Source organism: Ammospiza nelsoni, chromosome 1 (assembly GCF_027579445.1).
Source record: "Ammospiza nelsoni isolate bAmmNel1 chromosome 1, bAmmNel1.pri, whole genome shotgun sequence".
NCBI classification, from domain to species: domain Eukaryota; kingdom Metazoa; phylum Chordata; class Aves; order Passeriformes; family Passerellidae; genus Ammospiza; species Ammospiza nelsoni.
In genome coordinates this window covers 137230829-137248492 of record NC_080633.1, presented here as the reverse complement: position 1 = coordinate 137248492, position 17664 = coordinate 137230829, and the positions used below count along the sequence as shown (strand labels likewise).

The 17664-nt window shown below is 44.6% G+C and overlaps 1 protein-coding gene across 2 annotated transcripts in view; it reads right to left on the bottom strand.

The window, feature by feature from the left end:
- Positions 1-17377, bottom strand: part of SAMD12 (sterile alpha motif domain containing 12) — a 167667-nt gene extending 150290 nt beyond the window's left edge. Inside the window, exon 1 of one of the 2 annotated variants that reach the window (XM_059484240.1) lies at positions 17261-17377. In XM_059484240.1, the coding sequence (XP_059340223.1) occupies positions 17261-17273 (13 nt within the window). In that variant the 5' untranslated portion in view covers positions 17274-17377. Of the gene's footprint in view, positions 1-13627; positions 13651-17260 lie in introns of those variants that run through there. The other variant, XM_059484151.1, reaches the window with a different exon arrangement.
- Between the last annotated feature and the right edge of the window lie 287 nt (positions 17378-17664).

The following is a 17664-nucleotide window of genomic DNA, read 5'->3' as shown; positions in this document are numbered from 1 at the left end:
GAGTAATGACTTATCCAGCTGATTATTTCTCCTTCAGTCCTTTGTACCATTGCAAGTTACCACCTACACCATCCTAACAAGCAAGAGAGATGTACTCCCTGGGAGTATATAATGAGGGAGGGACTAATGACAGCAGAATAAGGAAAGCATCCAGAGGAAAAAAAAATAAAACAAATGCAAACCATACAACAGAAATGCCCTTTTAGAACTATGGCAGTAGCTTGCTTTCTGCCCAAATTTTCACAGTTTCAGCACTCACACACATAGTAGTGATTTTAAAAATGTGTGGATCCTGAGATAACTTCCCCTTTATGTGGCTGACTTTTGCATTTATGTTCCTGCATAACTGGGCTACTTTTAGCACTACTTGTAATTAATGGTCCCAACTTGCCCTGTGTACAAAAGAACTTTGCTCAGATACTGTGGTGCAATGTTTGACAGATCTGAATAGAAACCTAAACTACAATGTACAGCCAAAATAAAAGCTGCCCTTTTACTCGTGCTTGACTTAGAAGCAAAGAATGGGGAGCTGGGGAAGAAATCAGAACTACCAGTTTCTACCAGCTACAGATCAGCCCTTGAAGGTCTCTCACAAGAAACTGGCTCAAGCTGTCAGTGAAAGCAAAGGGTTATTTAACTTCAGCACCTTTTGAAAATCTTAATTGAAAATTTTGAGCCTAAATTACAAAAATTCCTTGGTATAGAATTAAAGCACAGGCCAAAATGTTGACCATTTTGCCTTGAGATCTTTAAAAACATCCAAATATTTCTAAAAGATAAGTGATCTCTGCAACTACTACAATACCTACATCTGCAAGCCAAGGCCAGGAACACCTACTATGGGAACTTAAAAAGAAATTTGATTCTGTGGTTAATATTTACATCAGTGTCCCTCAAGACATCAGAAACTTCTCTCTCTCCTAGATTATATCTACCTACTGTTATCTAGCTCCTCTAGATCATATTAACCTACCCGAAGGAAACAACTACTAACAACTCTGCCTGTCCTCCAGACCACAGAAAGATAGATGTGATGCACCAAGACTGAGTATTTTCACAGCACACTGAGAATAAAAACTGTTCTGTTAGTAACCTAATAAATTCCCCCCAGTACAAAAAAATGTAAATGTATCATACCCGACCTGTAAAAGTATTCCCCTCCCACCACACCCTGCTCCAGCAAGGGCTGATAGCAGTGAAAAGACATTTGGTATCAAATGCAATCCATAAAAATTCCTCCAACTGTTTTCTGCCAGGATCTTCCCTAGCTGAATAGGAAGACTCCTAGAGACACCTTTGAAACCCCAACACACTACAGCAACATTCAGAAGCAGGCAGATTTTGGCTGTCAGCCCAGTTCCAGTGCTCACCAAAGAGAAATTAGGGAGCACAGTGGGACTTAAACTGCTTGGAAGAACACTGCCAGCAGCAAGTCTCCTGTGAATTGCAACTCCTCCCTTCCCAGTGCTCCCGAACAACAGAGATTAGCGAGAAGGGTGGCATGGCATCAACAAGGAGACCCTTCTGGGTTATGGCACTAATTTACCATGCATTAGAGGTAGCAAATGACACAGGTTTTGATAAAATGGCAGCATGATGACTAAGCTTACCTCCTTCTATGTATAACCAAATGACACCCTTGGTGGATGAGGGAAAGGCTGTGGATGTTGTCTACTTCGACTTTGATACTGTCTCCCACAGCCTTCTCTTGGAGAAATGGCTTTTCATGGCTTGGATTGGGGAACTGTTCACTGGGCAAAAACCTGGCTGAGTGGCCAGGCCCAGAGAGTGGTAGTGAATGGAGTTACATCAAGCTGGTGACTGGTCACAGGTGGTGCTCCCCACAGCCAGTTCTATTTAATATCTATCACCAGTCTAGATGAGGGGATTGGGGCTACCCTCAGAAAGTTTGCAGATGACACCAAGTTGGTTGGGAGTGCTGATCACACTGCTGGAAGGTAGGAGGGCTCTGCAGAGGGATCTGGACAGGCTGGATCAGTGGCCCAAGGCCAGTGGTGTGAGATCCAACAAGGCCAAGTGCTGGGTCCTGCACTTGGGTCACAATAAGTGCTGGGTCCCATGCAGTCCTACAGGCTGGGAACAGTGGCTGGAAAGCTGCCCTTGGGAAAGGACCTGGGGGTGCTGGTCAGCAGTGACTGAACATGAGCCAGGGTGTGCCCAGGTGGCCAAGAAGGCCAATGGCATCCTGGCCTGGATCAGAAACAGTGTGGCCAGCAGGAGCAGGGCAGGGATTGTCCCCCTGTACTCAGCACTGGTGAGTCTGTACCTCAAATCCTGTGTCCAGCTCTGGGCCTTTCGCTACAAGTAGGACATTGAGGGGCTGGAGTGTGTCCAGAGAAGGGCAACAGAGCTGGGAAAGGGTCTGGAGCACAACTCAGATGAGGACCAGCTGAGGGAGGTGGGGGTGTTTGTCTCCTCAAGAAAAGGAGGCTCAGGGGGGACCTTGTCACTCCCTACAACTCCCTGAAAGGAGGCTGGAGCCAGTGGGGGTCGGCCTCTTCCCCCAGGTAACAAGGGACAGGATCAGAGGAAAAGTCCTCAAGCTGGGCTAGGGGAAGTTTAGATTGAGTATTAGGAAAAATTTCTTCATGGAAGAAATGGTTGCTAGGCTTTGGAATAGGCTGCCCAGGGAAGTGGGGGCAGTAAACATCCTTGAAAGTATTTAAAAAACATGCAGACATGGCACTTGAGGACACGGTTTAGTGGTGGACTTGCCAGTACTGGGTTAAGGGCAGGACTTGATTTTAAAGCTCTTTTCCAACTTCAATGGTTTTATAAATCTGTAAGCACCTGGATGGCTTAAAAATTAAATAAGTCACTTGGCAGGATGCTGCTTGACTCTTAGCCCATCATGCATTCAAGAGTAATGAGTGCTAGTGCTTTTTCAGCAATGCCTTTTACTGGGCTCCTTCAGGATACAAAAGAGAAAAAAATGGAAGAGGCTGCTAGCAATTACAGAGATGCCCACTGCCTTATAATTGAAAACAGGTGAGTGGTTAAAAGAAACACAGGCGGTCCTAGGGGACTTTTCCAGAGTTGCCAATATTGAAGGGTGGGGGAGGGAAGTGGGGAAAGACAACTTTTTTCTAGGGGTATTTATCTCCTAAGCAGAATGAGTATCTCAGTCCCTTGGCCAAGTTTCTCTTTCTTTGTCACAGTACATCTTTAGGTAGCCAGCTCTATTATCTTCTCCTAGTGCTACCTGCAACCCTCAGCTACACAGAGAATAGGAACAAGAAATATTTCCTTGCATGGGTCTGTTATTTCCTGTTACCACACAGAATACATAGATCTATCTTTGCATACACAGGTGGAGTTCTTGCCTCCTTTTAAATGTCAATACAAACCAAAATGGTTCCCTTTCAAGATTTTTTAAAGGCAACCAAAGAAGTCAATGTTTGGTCAATAATTTATTCTCTTCTTAAATCTACATCTTATATAATTTTAACTAGATAAGGTCAGCTCAAAACTCAGGACCAACTATCAAACCTAATGGGGCTTGGTGGGCTGACAGCACTCAGGGTTAACATCCCATAGAACTGAGTCTAAACAGCTCTTAAAAAATAATCACAAATCACTAACTTCATCACAGCCCATGGGCTCTGACTCTTAGCTGACACATCTTAAATTTCTTTTAGGACTTAATGGCATTCATCTGGAAAAAATCTTACTCCAGACAAAGTAGTTTCTGGCTAAAATATTGTTCAGACCATTACTCCTCTTTACCCTGGCACTGGCTAACACTAGCTCATCCTGCCCTCTACTTTCAGACCATTTCCCCACACTGCTCCTTTGACAATATCCCTGCTGCCTCAGCACCTCTTCATTCCACCAAACTGCATCCACCTGATCAGTCCCAAATTTTAACAGTACATCAAGACAACAAACACCCTCCAAATCAGCTCACGGTATCAGCCTAATATCACTGTCAGCAGTATCATTAGATTTTGAAACAGAACTTCTTCCAGTATTCTTCCATACAATCTCAATATTCATGTATCATCCATATCTCAGTAATACAACCCTTCATCCAGATTCAGATCACTTATATTCTCCTTTCCCTGCTGGAAACCCCACCTCAGTTGATTAATCTTTCTTCATGCTCCCCCAACAATTGTTGTTCAACTTGTATTGAAAGCTTTCTGTGGTGGGAACTTGTTTCCTTTTGAGGAAGGAAGGTGGATGTTCTGCAGAGCTCTGACTGCACAGCAACAAGCACATAATGAATGGTGCTGGCAGACACAATAACATAGATCCAAAGATTACATTTATGAAACAAACTATTATTTAAAACAAAGGTACTTAAGTGCTCTTGTACTCCTAACCTAATGGTAGAGCTGAATCTAATATCCACTTTTCCAGCATCTAAAAAGACTGCTGAGATCTGCCAAGTTATGAGAGTGAAAAGCTCTGTGAGAAAAATAGTTAGCAGAGCATCTAAAATGGAAAAATTACCCCACATCTGTCCTAAAAAACTAGAAGCAATACACTAAGTACATTTATATATGGTGGAACACAAATTCAAGTCTTTTCTATGTATACAGAGCAAGATAATTTGTTGCCCTGCAGAAGCTGGCCCATACACGTGAGCCAGCTCCATGCCCACACAGATCTCTCCAGGGTGCACACACAGTTTCAAAAAGAGCTCACAGGGCAATCAGAATGCTCTGTCCCCCCAGCTACCTTCCTCCCATGCCTGCCTGCCTCCCAGATGGCAAGCAGCCAAGAGACAGCTTGTCTGAGCATGCTCGATGGTACACAGAAGTCACCAAGAGCCATTGCAAGTTACTGGCATCTGGGGCAAGCCTTGTCTTTTCCTAGAGGGTACTCTGTGAATCCTGTCTGGAAAAAAGCCTGAAGGCACTCTTCAAAACACAGCCTTGATATATCCAAGGTTTTGCATGGGCAGATGGAAAGTCTTTGTCTCTCCATCTGTAGGCTCAAGGCTTAGCAGATAAATCTATGATCAATCACTACCTCTGTGCACTCACTGCCTACTGTGTCAAGCCTTTCATAACTATGTGTTTCAGTGGGAATACTGCTGGCTGCTTAAAACTTTAGGCAGATCAATTAAGGCTACATTAAAGTGTATTTGGCAAGTACTTGAGTTACATGCAGTAACAATTGTTCTATTCTAAAAAGTGATCGAGTAAAAATAGCATCTTCTTACTCATGTGCCCTGTTCTGTGTGCATCATAGTCATATGCTAGCTTTTGCTATTCAGAGACAAAAAGCAGGCACAGGAGATACCCACCCAAGCTCTAACAATCCTTACAAACCTTTCATGTGTCAAATACTGGCAACCTTGCAAGCTCCATTTTATGTATTCATTCCACAGACTAGCTGCACAATGCTAAGAGGTAAGTCCATACAATCCACCTACTACTCCCACCATAAAATGTCACATTGTTGAAAACGATAGACAAAAGTTCATCCTTACAGCTTGAACATTAACAAACTCAGGCTGGACATAGCAGGGACCTTATAAAAAAGGTCAAAATATCTTTTCAGTCATTTCAGTAGTCACAAAGATTTATCAAGTATTTCTAGGGAAAAACACCTTTGGACAGCAGCTCTCACTGGACTTGTTCCTTCCATCACTGCCCATTTCTTTGTCAAAAGTAAATCAAACCTCCAATCACATCAAATTTTGCAGTCAGCATTTTCAATGAGAGTTCCATACACTTCCAGAGGCTACATTTCAGTCCACAGCAGTAAGACAGAATCCATGAGGCTTTTTGCTTGCCTTTACTCACAACCTGCTTTATCTGGGTTGATCAGAGAGGAGATATTCACACTGAAAACACTGAAGTCTTGCTCAGATTGAGATGCCTCCTCACACTGACCAAATGAACAAGATGGATCTGCACTGCAAAGCCCTTCTTGTATTTCAAGAAGCTTATACTTCATTAGCAGCTCTGCATATCCCTAGCAAACATGGAATTATTTTAAAAATATCTGACCTGAGCAGTTACTACCACTTCCTTAATAGCAAAAACCAATATTAAAAACAGCAAATAAAGATGTCTTTAATTTATACTATAAAATTTAGGACTATTTTGACTATTTTGTCTGGCAGAAATGTCTTCCATAGTAATGAGTTTCTGTAACTCCTATGGATGGTTCATCTGCCTCATCAATCAGCTTCTAGTTTTAAGAAACTATCTGGCTTTTGCCTACCAGTAGTACTTCTCCATATAGTCCTCTCTTCACCTAATGTAAATTTGCACAGTTCCCCCAACACATCACTTGGAACCAGCTGAAAATGCAGTCAAAGTTTCACGTAAATACAATCAGCTGCTTATGTTGCAACCTAGTAAATACTGCTGGCAACCTGCTGAGCAAGTAAATTCAAGATTTTTCCCACTCTGTTCTTCAAATCTGTCTGTCTAATGGCCACAAAATCAGCAGCACTCACACAGAGCAAAGAAGCCCAGCAAATCAGTCAGGACCTTTTCTACTTCAGTACAGGTCACACAAATTTATCACAAACCTCCTGTAAGGCTGAAATCCCAAAGTATTTAACTGAAGTAACATTAGGGTCTAGCTGTCTGCTTCTGTTGGTCAGCATCAAAAAGCAGCATCAAGCAATTCCAAACATGCTGTGCCAAAAGGGAGGCCAGTATTGAGCTGGGGAGTGCACTGTAAACTGCTGCTGCTGCTGCTGAGCTGTACCTGGAGCTCTGCACACAAAGCTCAGACAGACACAGGCAGCAAGGCTTGGCAGACAGACACCACCTGTACCCGCAGGTCCCTCCTGTTGCTTGTCTTTCTAGCCTCTTGTTATAATGACTACTAATCATTAATCAAATAAACAAAAACCCAGCTTCTTACAAGATATGAATTTTACAATCAAGTCTTTGTTAAAGCAGTGGGACGTGCCCAACAGCTGGGCAGGACAGGTGACAGCCCAGCAGCAAGGAGTGGACGCTGAGCCAGATCCAGAGGGCAGGAAGGGCAGAGCAAAGGGGACACAGGTGTAGAAACTGGATAGAGGCCCAAGGGGATAAAGTGTTCAGAGGAAGAGCATCCATTTTAATTTTTAACTATGACTTGTCAGGCTTTTGCCTTTTTACCTCTTCAGAATTATTATTAGCAAGAAAACTTAAGGTAATGGCATTCCTGAGACAGCTATCCCTGAACATCTCTAGCTGGACAATGGGGTGGTCATCCCATGGTATCGAGCCAACTACTACTCTAAGCCATTCACTCTCTCCAGAAACAATTAAAAAATATACAAAACTAAAGCCAAAAAAGAACACAGAAAAAGCATGTTTTCTGAGACAAGCTACTACACTTCACAAATATCTCTCTAACAAACTTTAGCTGTAAGATGGTATAAAGTCTTGTACAATGACAGAAATATATCAAGAAATCCAAATGAGTAACTCAGCACTTTCATATCTGGAATCAAACTAAACTCATAATTCGATTGAAGGCCAAAAATAATCTTGAGTGTAGAGAGAAGAGACCCCTTAGTTCTTTACAGAACAGAAACACTAAGCCTAGAATAAGAAATTCTCTTCTTCTGTGGGTTGAGTTTGCCTTCTCAGACCCTCATCCCACCAGGATAGGTATGCAATTAAGTTTCTTCAGCAAAAAAACTTCCTTATTCCTTTTTTTACAATTTCCCTACTGGAAACTATTTATTTTATATATGGCAATATCCACTTACCATCTCTTATCTTACAGACTTTAGCAAATGCTGTAAACAGTTTCTTTTACACCTGCTCTTCAGGAGGCAGACTGCATGTCATCACTATGCTAGACAGACCTTGGTGTCTCAGTAATGCAAGTTCAGCCTTTATAATAGCAACAAGATTTCATTATAAAAAGCAGACACAGTGACTGGAGAGCAAAATTATTTCTGAAGCGTTTTCTCATTCTGTTTTAATAAAAGTACACTTGGTAAAAGCAGCTCTTGAATTCATGCTAGCAACAGAGACTCGCTGAAAAATGAGTCTATCTAGCGAATAAATAAGGCCAGGTTACCACAAATCCTGTACAGGTATAGAATACGAGAATACTGACACATAAGGGGACTAAAAGAACTATGCCATTAACTTAGAGCAAAATGGATCTTAGTGAACAATGTAGTAAAGGTCAGTAAGTAACATGCATCACCTGCACAAGAGAAAACAATTTAAGCAAGGGATTAAAATACAAAATAGTTGGTCATTTGTTTTGCAAACTAGTAAGTCAATAAGAAGGCTTGTGCAAGCATCTACAGAGATTCTCTTGAATAGTGAGGAAGTCCGGATTTCAAGATTGTGAGTGCCCATAAAGTTGCATAAAAGAGGGTGCTAAAACAGATAAGAATTGTATGAATGAAAACCAAAGAAAATCTATTGGTAGATAGAGAGGCAGAGACCTTAAATAATTTTCTCTCACAAAGAAAAGAATTCACCATATATTACAACTGTTGGTCACCAACCAACTTAGGAAAACTTCAAACCAGGTAACACTGTTGCCCTAAGGATTTTGCAGAGAAAATGGAGAGATAAAAAAGAGTCATAACACACCTGGGTGTGCAATGAATCTGCTTTAGTTCCACTGATCTTGGAAGAAACTTGTCTTGCAGTCAGTGATTAGGAAGCTGGATAGTCACGCTTCACCACAAGCTACATTTCTGAGACTGCCTCTTCTCAAGTCCTAACAATGCTACTGTTCAATTCTATACTCAGCCAACATTACATCAAAAAATGTTTTTAAATGCTAACGAGCCTATCCAGCACACAAAGAACAGCTCAGAGACAAACAGGTTAAGTCCTTATTATGGCATCAGAGATGCACTGTCCCACACATGCAGCACAGATCTCTGCCTTTGCCCTCCTCATGAAAGCTGGTGTCTGCTGAACATGTGGCACAGAAATGGCCGCAATTTTGCTGTGGATCTGGGCTTTATTTCTTGTCCCATGAATGAGGCACAGTCAACAAAATGCAAAGGAAAATATCTTTATTCATCCTCACTAGCATAATTAGTTTGAAATCTAGCAGTTGACTTCTGTTCTCAGTCCTGGCTTTCTCTCAACTGCCCCAAAGTTACCTCCTTTATTACTGCTCAAGGATATCCCTTCCCTTGTACACTTAACTGAAGAGTCTGGAAATGCCTTCTTTCCTTCCCCCAGTAAAATTCTTCACCTCCTACTGCTTGCTCATACCACTGTATCCTACTCACTCTAGTACCCCAGATGATTTGTGTAGCAACAAACCACCAGTGAGAGCATGCAGAGGACAATCTGAGAGAAAGCTTCTATTGATGCACATTACAATTCTCTTTCTTTATGTTTATGAAACAGCATTATTAAAAGTCTCTTTCTTGCTTTTACTAGGTTATTTGCAGAGAAGCAAATCAACTCAAGCAAAATCCCTTCTGGGGGAAGAAAATAATTTGGTTTTAAAAAAGAGCCACAAAGGGCAGAGGTGAGCAAATGAGTGGAGGAATGAAGTAATAACCTGAATGTTCAGCTGGAGAACAGGAGCTAGCATATCATATAGAGATGGATAGGGCTGCAATAAAGACCAGCTAAAACCCACACTGTCTTCCTCACACTCTTATTTCTGTCTATCACATACTCCCTGCAAGCATATTAGATCCTGTAATTGAATGCAGGGTTTGCTTCAGCCCAAGTTCAGACCCTGCACACCTCCTTGCTTCATCCAGGAGCACAAACTAGGGTGAATTCTTACTGTTTCAGGTAATGAAGCTGCTCTTTAATGCCAAGTTTACCTTATGCTGCACACAGAATATGCAACTATTCTCAGCAACTGCCTCACTCTTTCTGTAGTCCTTTTGCAACAGGACACTTCTGGAGACAGAAGGAGGATCCTTCACAAAGGTGAGGGAACATAAAACTTACTCAAGGCAGAAGCCACTAAGGTTGACATCTGTAGATCTAATCTGCTTCAGGTTTTCCTGAATGTCTCTCTCAGACCATTCTTCACCTCATTTAGAGAGGTCAGTACAGGTGTTTCCAGCCCTGCCTGCTGTGGAGAATCAGTATTTTCCAGATGGCATTTCTACAGTTGCAGCCTAATGTCAGGCCCCTCCTTCCCCAAACACCATTGACCAGACATGGCATACAGTTCCTCTTCCAGAGCAGTATCAGTTCTTATAAACTAAGAAAGCAACATATCTTATGCATCATAACCCTGCTTGTTAACATTTTTATAGCTCAGTGCCTGATTCCCCATCTCCTCTCTTTCTGGATTGTCCTGACCAAATTTCCCTCTCAGCTACTAAATGCAAATCAAATTATTGTGGTGAGAGGAATTGTTCTGGACACACAGCAGATGAGCTAGACTTTGTCATAAGTCATCAAGCTGGGTCAGACTAGAAGTTTAGCCCTTTATGCCACTGCTTAAGGAACAGCCTGAGAGCAGGGCATACATGAAGTGATCCAGCCTTGGCACATTAGGAATGACCCCCAAGGTTAAAAGTGCACTTGGGGAACTCTTGTATTATATGAAAAACTATTTCCTTTTGTAATTTAAAGCACAAAACCACATGGCTTCATTGTTCTGCCTTTTGACCTAGTTCCTTTTTCCACCTTCTCCACACCATTCATCAAGATCTAAGGATTCTCTCCATGGTCATCTCTTTTCCAAGCTAAAGAATTATAGTATCTGTAACCTGCCTTCAGGGAACACACCATGTCTGTGACCAGCTGACTGTTTTTTCCCTATTTTTCCAGTCCTCTCCTTCTTTTAGGGTGTGGCAAGCAAAAGCTGCAGGGAGCATTCACAATACAAGAGCAATATGCAATGATACAGAAACAAAGACCTCCTTTGCCTTGTTCAGAGCTTTCCTCATAGTTCTTGAGATCTTATTTGCTATTTTGACCAGCACCAACCATACAGTTTCAGACGACCTCAAAATTACTTAATTTTTTAGCTCTTTTGCCTTTGGCACCTTCCAGAACTACTCCGTCTACATTCTCTGCATGTTTTGAGCAGATACTTGAGGGCTGAGCTGTTCAATTGTTAATCTGCAAGGGTAAATACCTGTATCCATTCAAAGGCAACAGCTTTCATGAGAAATACCCAACAACAGGATTGCTCAGTGTTAAACTCTGAGTATCTCTTGCTCACAGAAAGGAGCATTGTATTAGAGATCACACAGTCTGGACATAAGAAGAGACAAGTCAAGAGACAAAACGGCACAAGAAGGTAAAGCTGTCTCAGTCCAGACAACAGAGAAAATTGGCTCCAAAACCAGGCACAGAATCCCAGCAGACACACAGACTCAATACTGAGTGAACTGAAAAGCAGCCTTTTAACAGCTCTACTACCTCTGCTGTATTATTATTAAACTAGCTGTATTGCTTTCAGAGACCAATGGACAAAAGTAAAACTTACAGAGCTCTACAGACACCGACTTCTGCACCCACCAGCGAGCCTGCACAGAAGATGTTTTGGACAGAAACCTCTCCATGCTTACCAGCTCAACAACCAGCACCAGCCTGCAGCTCAAATACCATCCAGCTGCAGTACCTTGCTCCAAGCCTGTCCCTGCTGTTCTCCTGCCACAGCCCTTGTGACACAGCAATACTGGGAAGCACTAGAGACTGGCTCTGAGCAGCTTGAGCTGGCCTCACACACTCAGCTGTAAACATGAGGAACAAAGGTATACACAACCTCCTTGGATGTTGCCTGCCATGCTTGGACATAACAGAAGAACAAAAAAAAACCTCCAAAAACCCTCAAGAAAAGTTCTACTTTATAGTTTCCACTTAAGCAGTAAACATGAGCTCTTACAATGTCACTACAGGTTTTGTCAATACTTTCCAGTTGTACATTAGGAAATGCATCCAAAGTCTAACTCTTGTCATTTGCTCAGTTGCATTCTCTTCTTGGTGGAGAAAGCACACAAACTTTCAAAGCATCACTCCTTCCATTTGCCTTCCTATTACCACCACTGGACAAGTTTTAACCTTATGATGGTATTCAATTGTACTGAACCAGTAAATTCATATTAATCAGTGTCCTCCTTGAGCTTCTAAGTCTTCCAAGTACTTTAAAGGGTAAGGTCAAACACTTATGGAACTGTATCTAAACTGGCTGATATGAAAGTACTTCTGAATTTCCAGAAACACTCTCCTACAACCAAATTTCATCCAAAGGAAACAGTGTCACATCAAGCCTATACTTGGTACCTTGATTCAGGGAGGGTAAAATGATCACATAACTTCCATAATATCCACCCTCCACTCAAGCTGAATACACCCAAAGACCCTCCATTGCAGGGTGGTTCTTTGCTGCCACAGCTTCATTTTGGGGCCTCCAATCCCCACAATGGAGTGCACCTTCTGAACTTCAGCTCACAGTCTCCCTTTCAAACGTAGCAACAGAGATTGGAAAGCTCTAAGCAGTGGTTCAAAGCAGAGAAGCACACACAACCATGAAGCTGTGTGCACAATGTGGGGGTGGGTGGGAGGTAGAGCTGTTGTTGAGCAAGAAATAAGGGGGTAGATGTTACAGCCCAACAAGGAGGCTGTCTCGTGAATGTGGATAAGAGATCTATCTTCCAATCTGGAATCCCATAATTGCTGATGCATTTTTGCAATAAATGGTCAGAAAGTGACACACAAAACTCAAGACCAAAGATGTTCAAATCTTATGCCTTACTGTCCAATACACCTCCAGCATTGGTGTTACCCATCTCCTCTACTATGACCCAATGTGACTGTTTCACCTGGAGAGTTGAAATGAGTTGTCTCTCTCAGTCCTGCTTCCAGCTGGCAGCTATTTCTAAGCCACATGTCTGAATCCCTCAGGCTAAGAAGTGGTTAGAAATTACTGAAGAAACCAAAAACATGACAGAAGCATGCGCTATTTTTGAATCATAGGGCTTGTTACTTCTTTGCTCCATAGGCAAGTAAGTGCTGAAACATCATCTACTGGATCACATTCCCTGGAAACTCAGATATGGAGACACATCCAGTCTGAGCTCAAAGTGGGTGTAGGAATAAGGCAAAGTTGAGTAACTGAATACCTGTCAGAAGAGTTGTACTTTTGGGCACACCCTGGAACAGCATGATAGGTACCTACACTGAAAGCTGCTTCAAAGCTGTCCTCTGGGTGATCCTGAACTTGCTTTGACATTCTTGGCAGAGTTAGCATAGCACATCTATGAGCTCACCATATTTCAAGTCTCTGAAGAAACACATGGCAGCATTCAATATCCATGGAGCTGCTAGGCACTGCAGGCATTCAACCAAGGTACACCACATAGTTGAAATCCACAGGATCACTCTCACAGAAGTTGGTTACAAGCTGCAAATAACTTCAGTTCTGCAGCAGTCAACCTGGATGCCATTCCACAGAATGCCCTAACCTCCTCTGAGTCTTAGTCTCCTTAAGGATTACCAAAGGGTAAGGCCAGTCATTGTCATTTTATGTCAGCAAGGCTCCACTTCTCAGTAAAACGCACTATCCCACAGAAAGATCCAGGGTCTCAGTAGCATAAGCCCACTACAGAAGAGCCATAGGAGACTGGAAGTTTACATAAACTACCAGGAGGAGACCTGCAACAAATCTATGTGGCACTTTCCAAAGCCTATACACAGCAAGAAAGGTGTTAGACCAAATTTCATTAAACACTTACCATTAAAGAACTCCATGAAACAATTAGCACTTTTCTTTGCAAAGGAATCTCAAAAACACCACAGATCAGAGCTGCAGGGATCCAACAGAACTGTGTGGGATCACCTACATGCAGACATCATCTGATGAGTGCTGTCAGTCTCTCACCTTCCTGTGCAATAAGCACTGCGGGGGGAAGAAATCACCATTTCTCTCTTTCCCCCTTTACCTCTGCTGCACAAGAGCAAACTGAAAAGGAAAAAAAAAAAAAAAAAGAACACTCTTGCAGAGATCAAAAGCCTTTTTCTACTGGCTCTGACCTAGTTCTTTCATTCTTACTAGAAGGAGAAAAAACACTTAAAGGAACATTGTCAAAACTGTTGAGTCTAAAAATAGACTTACCTTGGCAGTGCTGCCATCTCAACGGGCTCATATTAAGAGTGCAAACTCACTTTCCTCATACACACACACCAATGCTTACATCAATCTGGAAGCACTGGCACTATACAGCCCAAAGGACCTCCCAGTCTCCATAAACTCTTTTGGGACACTAAAGAATGTATTATACATAAGTGGTGAAGAACTGCAGTATTCTCCAAATTCCTACTTCATATATGCAAGTCTACCACTGTCGGATATCCCAGTAAAAAAGTTTGGATGTTTTCCTTAAGTAAAGGGATGGACATGTGTTGACATTGCTAAACCCCAGCACACCATGCTAAGGCAGCTTAAAAAAAATCAGATTTGAGGAAGATTTCAGTATTTTTTTTTAGATAAAATAAATTTTTCAAAGACTTTCCAAAATGTATAAGCTACAAAGTAGTTTCACCTTAGCATGCAGAGCATTTCTGAAAGGAAAAACAAAACAAAGACTCTGGGTTCATGGCTGAAGTTGACAAACAGGCAGTTTCCATAGAACAATGGCCCTGGTGGAGCTGGTGGGGCAGGATGTTGGCTCCAGTCAGGAACTCCCGTGCTGCAGAATCCCTGTGCTGCAGAATCCCTGTGCTGCAGAATCCCTGCTTCCCCTGTGCCCCAGAGACCTTCCACTCCCCAGCTGCATCCCAGAGCCACCCCCAAGTCTGCGCAAGAAGCCAGTTGGCCCAAGCACCCAAAGGCCTTGCATAACTCTACAAAAGAAAGCCCAGGAAGTCCATCCTAGCCAGACTCCCAGCTGACCACAGCAGAGACTGGAAGGCCAGACAACCTCAGTTTAAACCTTATTTCCAAGCTTCCAAAACTGTTGTACAGCAGGTTATGTCCTCAAGATTACAAGCTGCAAACAGGAAAGCATGCTTCCAAAGAAAACAAACAAATCAAACAAACAGAAAACAAAAAAATCCCAACTGTCTGCTCTTCCTGAGTCCAGGACATTTTTCTACAAAACCATCTACTGAGAAGATTCAATGGCAACTCTACTTTAGACTAAAGCAGGGTCTGTACACTGTGATGATTGGAGTCATGAGGAACATGTAACCTCTCAGCTTTCCAAACAGAAGCTGTAATGCCACGTGTTCCTTGCCAAAAGTGACAGCTCAGGAACAGAACACAGCTCACACCTAGGGCTCCAACAAGGCCCTAGGTGCATTAAGAGAAAAGCAAGCTTTTAAGCACAATCACACAAGGAAACATGGCTCCAACATAAAATGATGGATAATAAAAGGCCTGAAATGTGAATGCACTACAAACACACAAAGCAGTCATGGCCACATGGCTACTTGTGCTGAAATAGTCATAGTGGTGTGTTAGCATGAGGGCAACAGAATTGTGCAAAGGCAAGAAAGTTGAGGGAGAAAAAAACAAAATGGGAGGAATGCAGAACACAGAGACAAGAATGCCTGTTCTGACACACCACAGCAGGATGCATCCTGGGGGAAGGAAATGGGAAGGAGTTAAAGAAAAAAATTCCATCTCAGGAGAAGGGAAAGGCACTGCTTCCCAAAGCTTTAGCAGAGCTTTCCTTCATTAATATTTACAAAGCTTTTAGAGATTCTCAGATGGAGGCCACTGCAGATATGACAGGAATTATTACAGACCTGAAAAGATCTAGCAAACAGACTGAGAAGGACTTCAAGTAAATCAAGTGGGATGACATTAGTGAGCACACTGAAACAGGGGTTGCTGCTGGCATATGAACCATCTGGTGCATGGCAGTCCATTTCATTTACTTACTTACCCACTGCCAGGCACGCATGCCCAGTTCATGTCATTATGCTTTTGCCACCAAAGTAATGCTTTTATTCAGGACCACTACATTCCTTCTGTGTATCATTCCAGTCTTCAAAACTGCCATTCAGTAAAGCAGCCTGTGCCTGAGAAATGCTTGCCTTAGGGAGAGGCTTACACTTAGGATGAGCAACTTGGGATGTTGACAGACACCTTTTGAGACACAGTGGTCTTGCTTATCTTTATTTGAATTTGCACAGGAAGCTGGTTTACAGGGATGTTAAGCTCCCCATTGCTTCCAGGACGTTTAAGTTTTTAAGCTGGACCATCATTTGCACTGCTCACTTGGGTACTCAGCAAAAGACAGCTTCAGCATGATTTTCAGCAATAAAGCAAGCGCATCTGATGGAACTGAAGATTTCAGCACAACTGAGAAACAAAACTCATGGTAGTCACAAGATGAACACACAAAAATACTGTCATACACTAAATTAAGCACAGGAGACACTAAATTAAGCACAGGAGAAGGGGTCAGATGGCTGGTTTACACAGGATTCTTAAATTTTCTCAAGGACACAGAATAAAGCACGATGAGGTGCAAACGCAGGGCTGTCACTGCCTCAGTCTAAAGCGCTAGAAAACCAAGTGAATCTTGGAAGCAGGCAGCAGGAAGGCAGATTTGCCTTTTCTCATACACCTGTCTCTTCCAACTTCCCAAAAGACCCAATGGAAAGGGAACACACAGCCGATGTTAGAAGGCGAAAGAGAGCCCAGCATTTACTGAAGACCTAGCAAAGCATCCACCTGTCAAGGGCTTGGTAGCTATCGCCTCATTTACCGGGGTACATAACCAGGAGCCGGGCACCTTGTGAACACCTCTCAGCTCCCGGCTGCCCAGGAGCTGAGCATCTCGGCCCTTTGGCTTCTTCATCGCTCTCAGAGAAGGAGGGGCCGAGCACAGCTCTGCGCCCATGCGGGGCACGCTGGAGCTTCGTGGGCATCGCGCTCTGGGGGCACTCGGGGGATCCGGACAGCAGCGAGGGACGGCGGCGCCTCGGTGCCCCCGGGAGAGCGACCGGCGGGGCGGGGGAGGCGCCCGGGCTGAGCGCGGGGCCGGGGCCGCTCCGGAGGGAGGCGGCGCAGGTCGGCCGCCCTTGCCGGGAGAGGCGGCACCTCCGGGCCCGGCGGGAAGTTGCCGAGCGAAGCCTCCGGGCAGCCCCTGCCGCCTGTCCCGCCGCGAGCGGGGGCCGCGGCCCGGCTCCACGGCACCTGGCCAGGGGCAGCCGCGGCGCTGCGGGCGGGCGGGCCGAGGTGCGCGGGGGCCGGGGATGCCCCGCGGCGAGGCCGAGGCAGCGGGCGGCAGAGCGGCCCCGCCGGCGGACGCCGCTGTCCCGCCGGACCGGACCGGGCCACGGCGCAGGTGAGTGCCCGGGGGAGGAGACAGGGGAGGGACCCCGGGGGCGGCGGGCAGGGGACGCGAAGCCCTTACCTTCCACCGCCATCCTCCCGGCCTCGCATAGTGCGCCGGCCGCCGACCCGGCCCCGGCGGCGCTGCCCCGGCCGCCCCCCCGCCCGCGCGGGCTCCGCTCATCTGCAGCCGCGGCGATCAACCTGCAGCGCTCGCTGACAGCGGGCGGGGCCGCGCCGCGGATCCCTGGGAAACGTAGTCCGGGAAACGGGCCCCCGGCCAGGCAGCCGCGCTCCCTGCCGCCGGCGGGCCCCGGGGCGCCTCCCCTGTCCCCGGAGGCACGGAGAGCGGCACGGGGCCCGGCCGTGGCCTGAGGGAGGCGGCGGGGATGGGGACCCCACGGGGCTTGTGTGGGAGAGGGACAGCGCGGGCACCCTGCCCCAGGAAGCTTCATTTCACAGCTCCGGGATGTTTCTCTCCAGGAT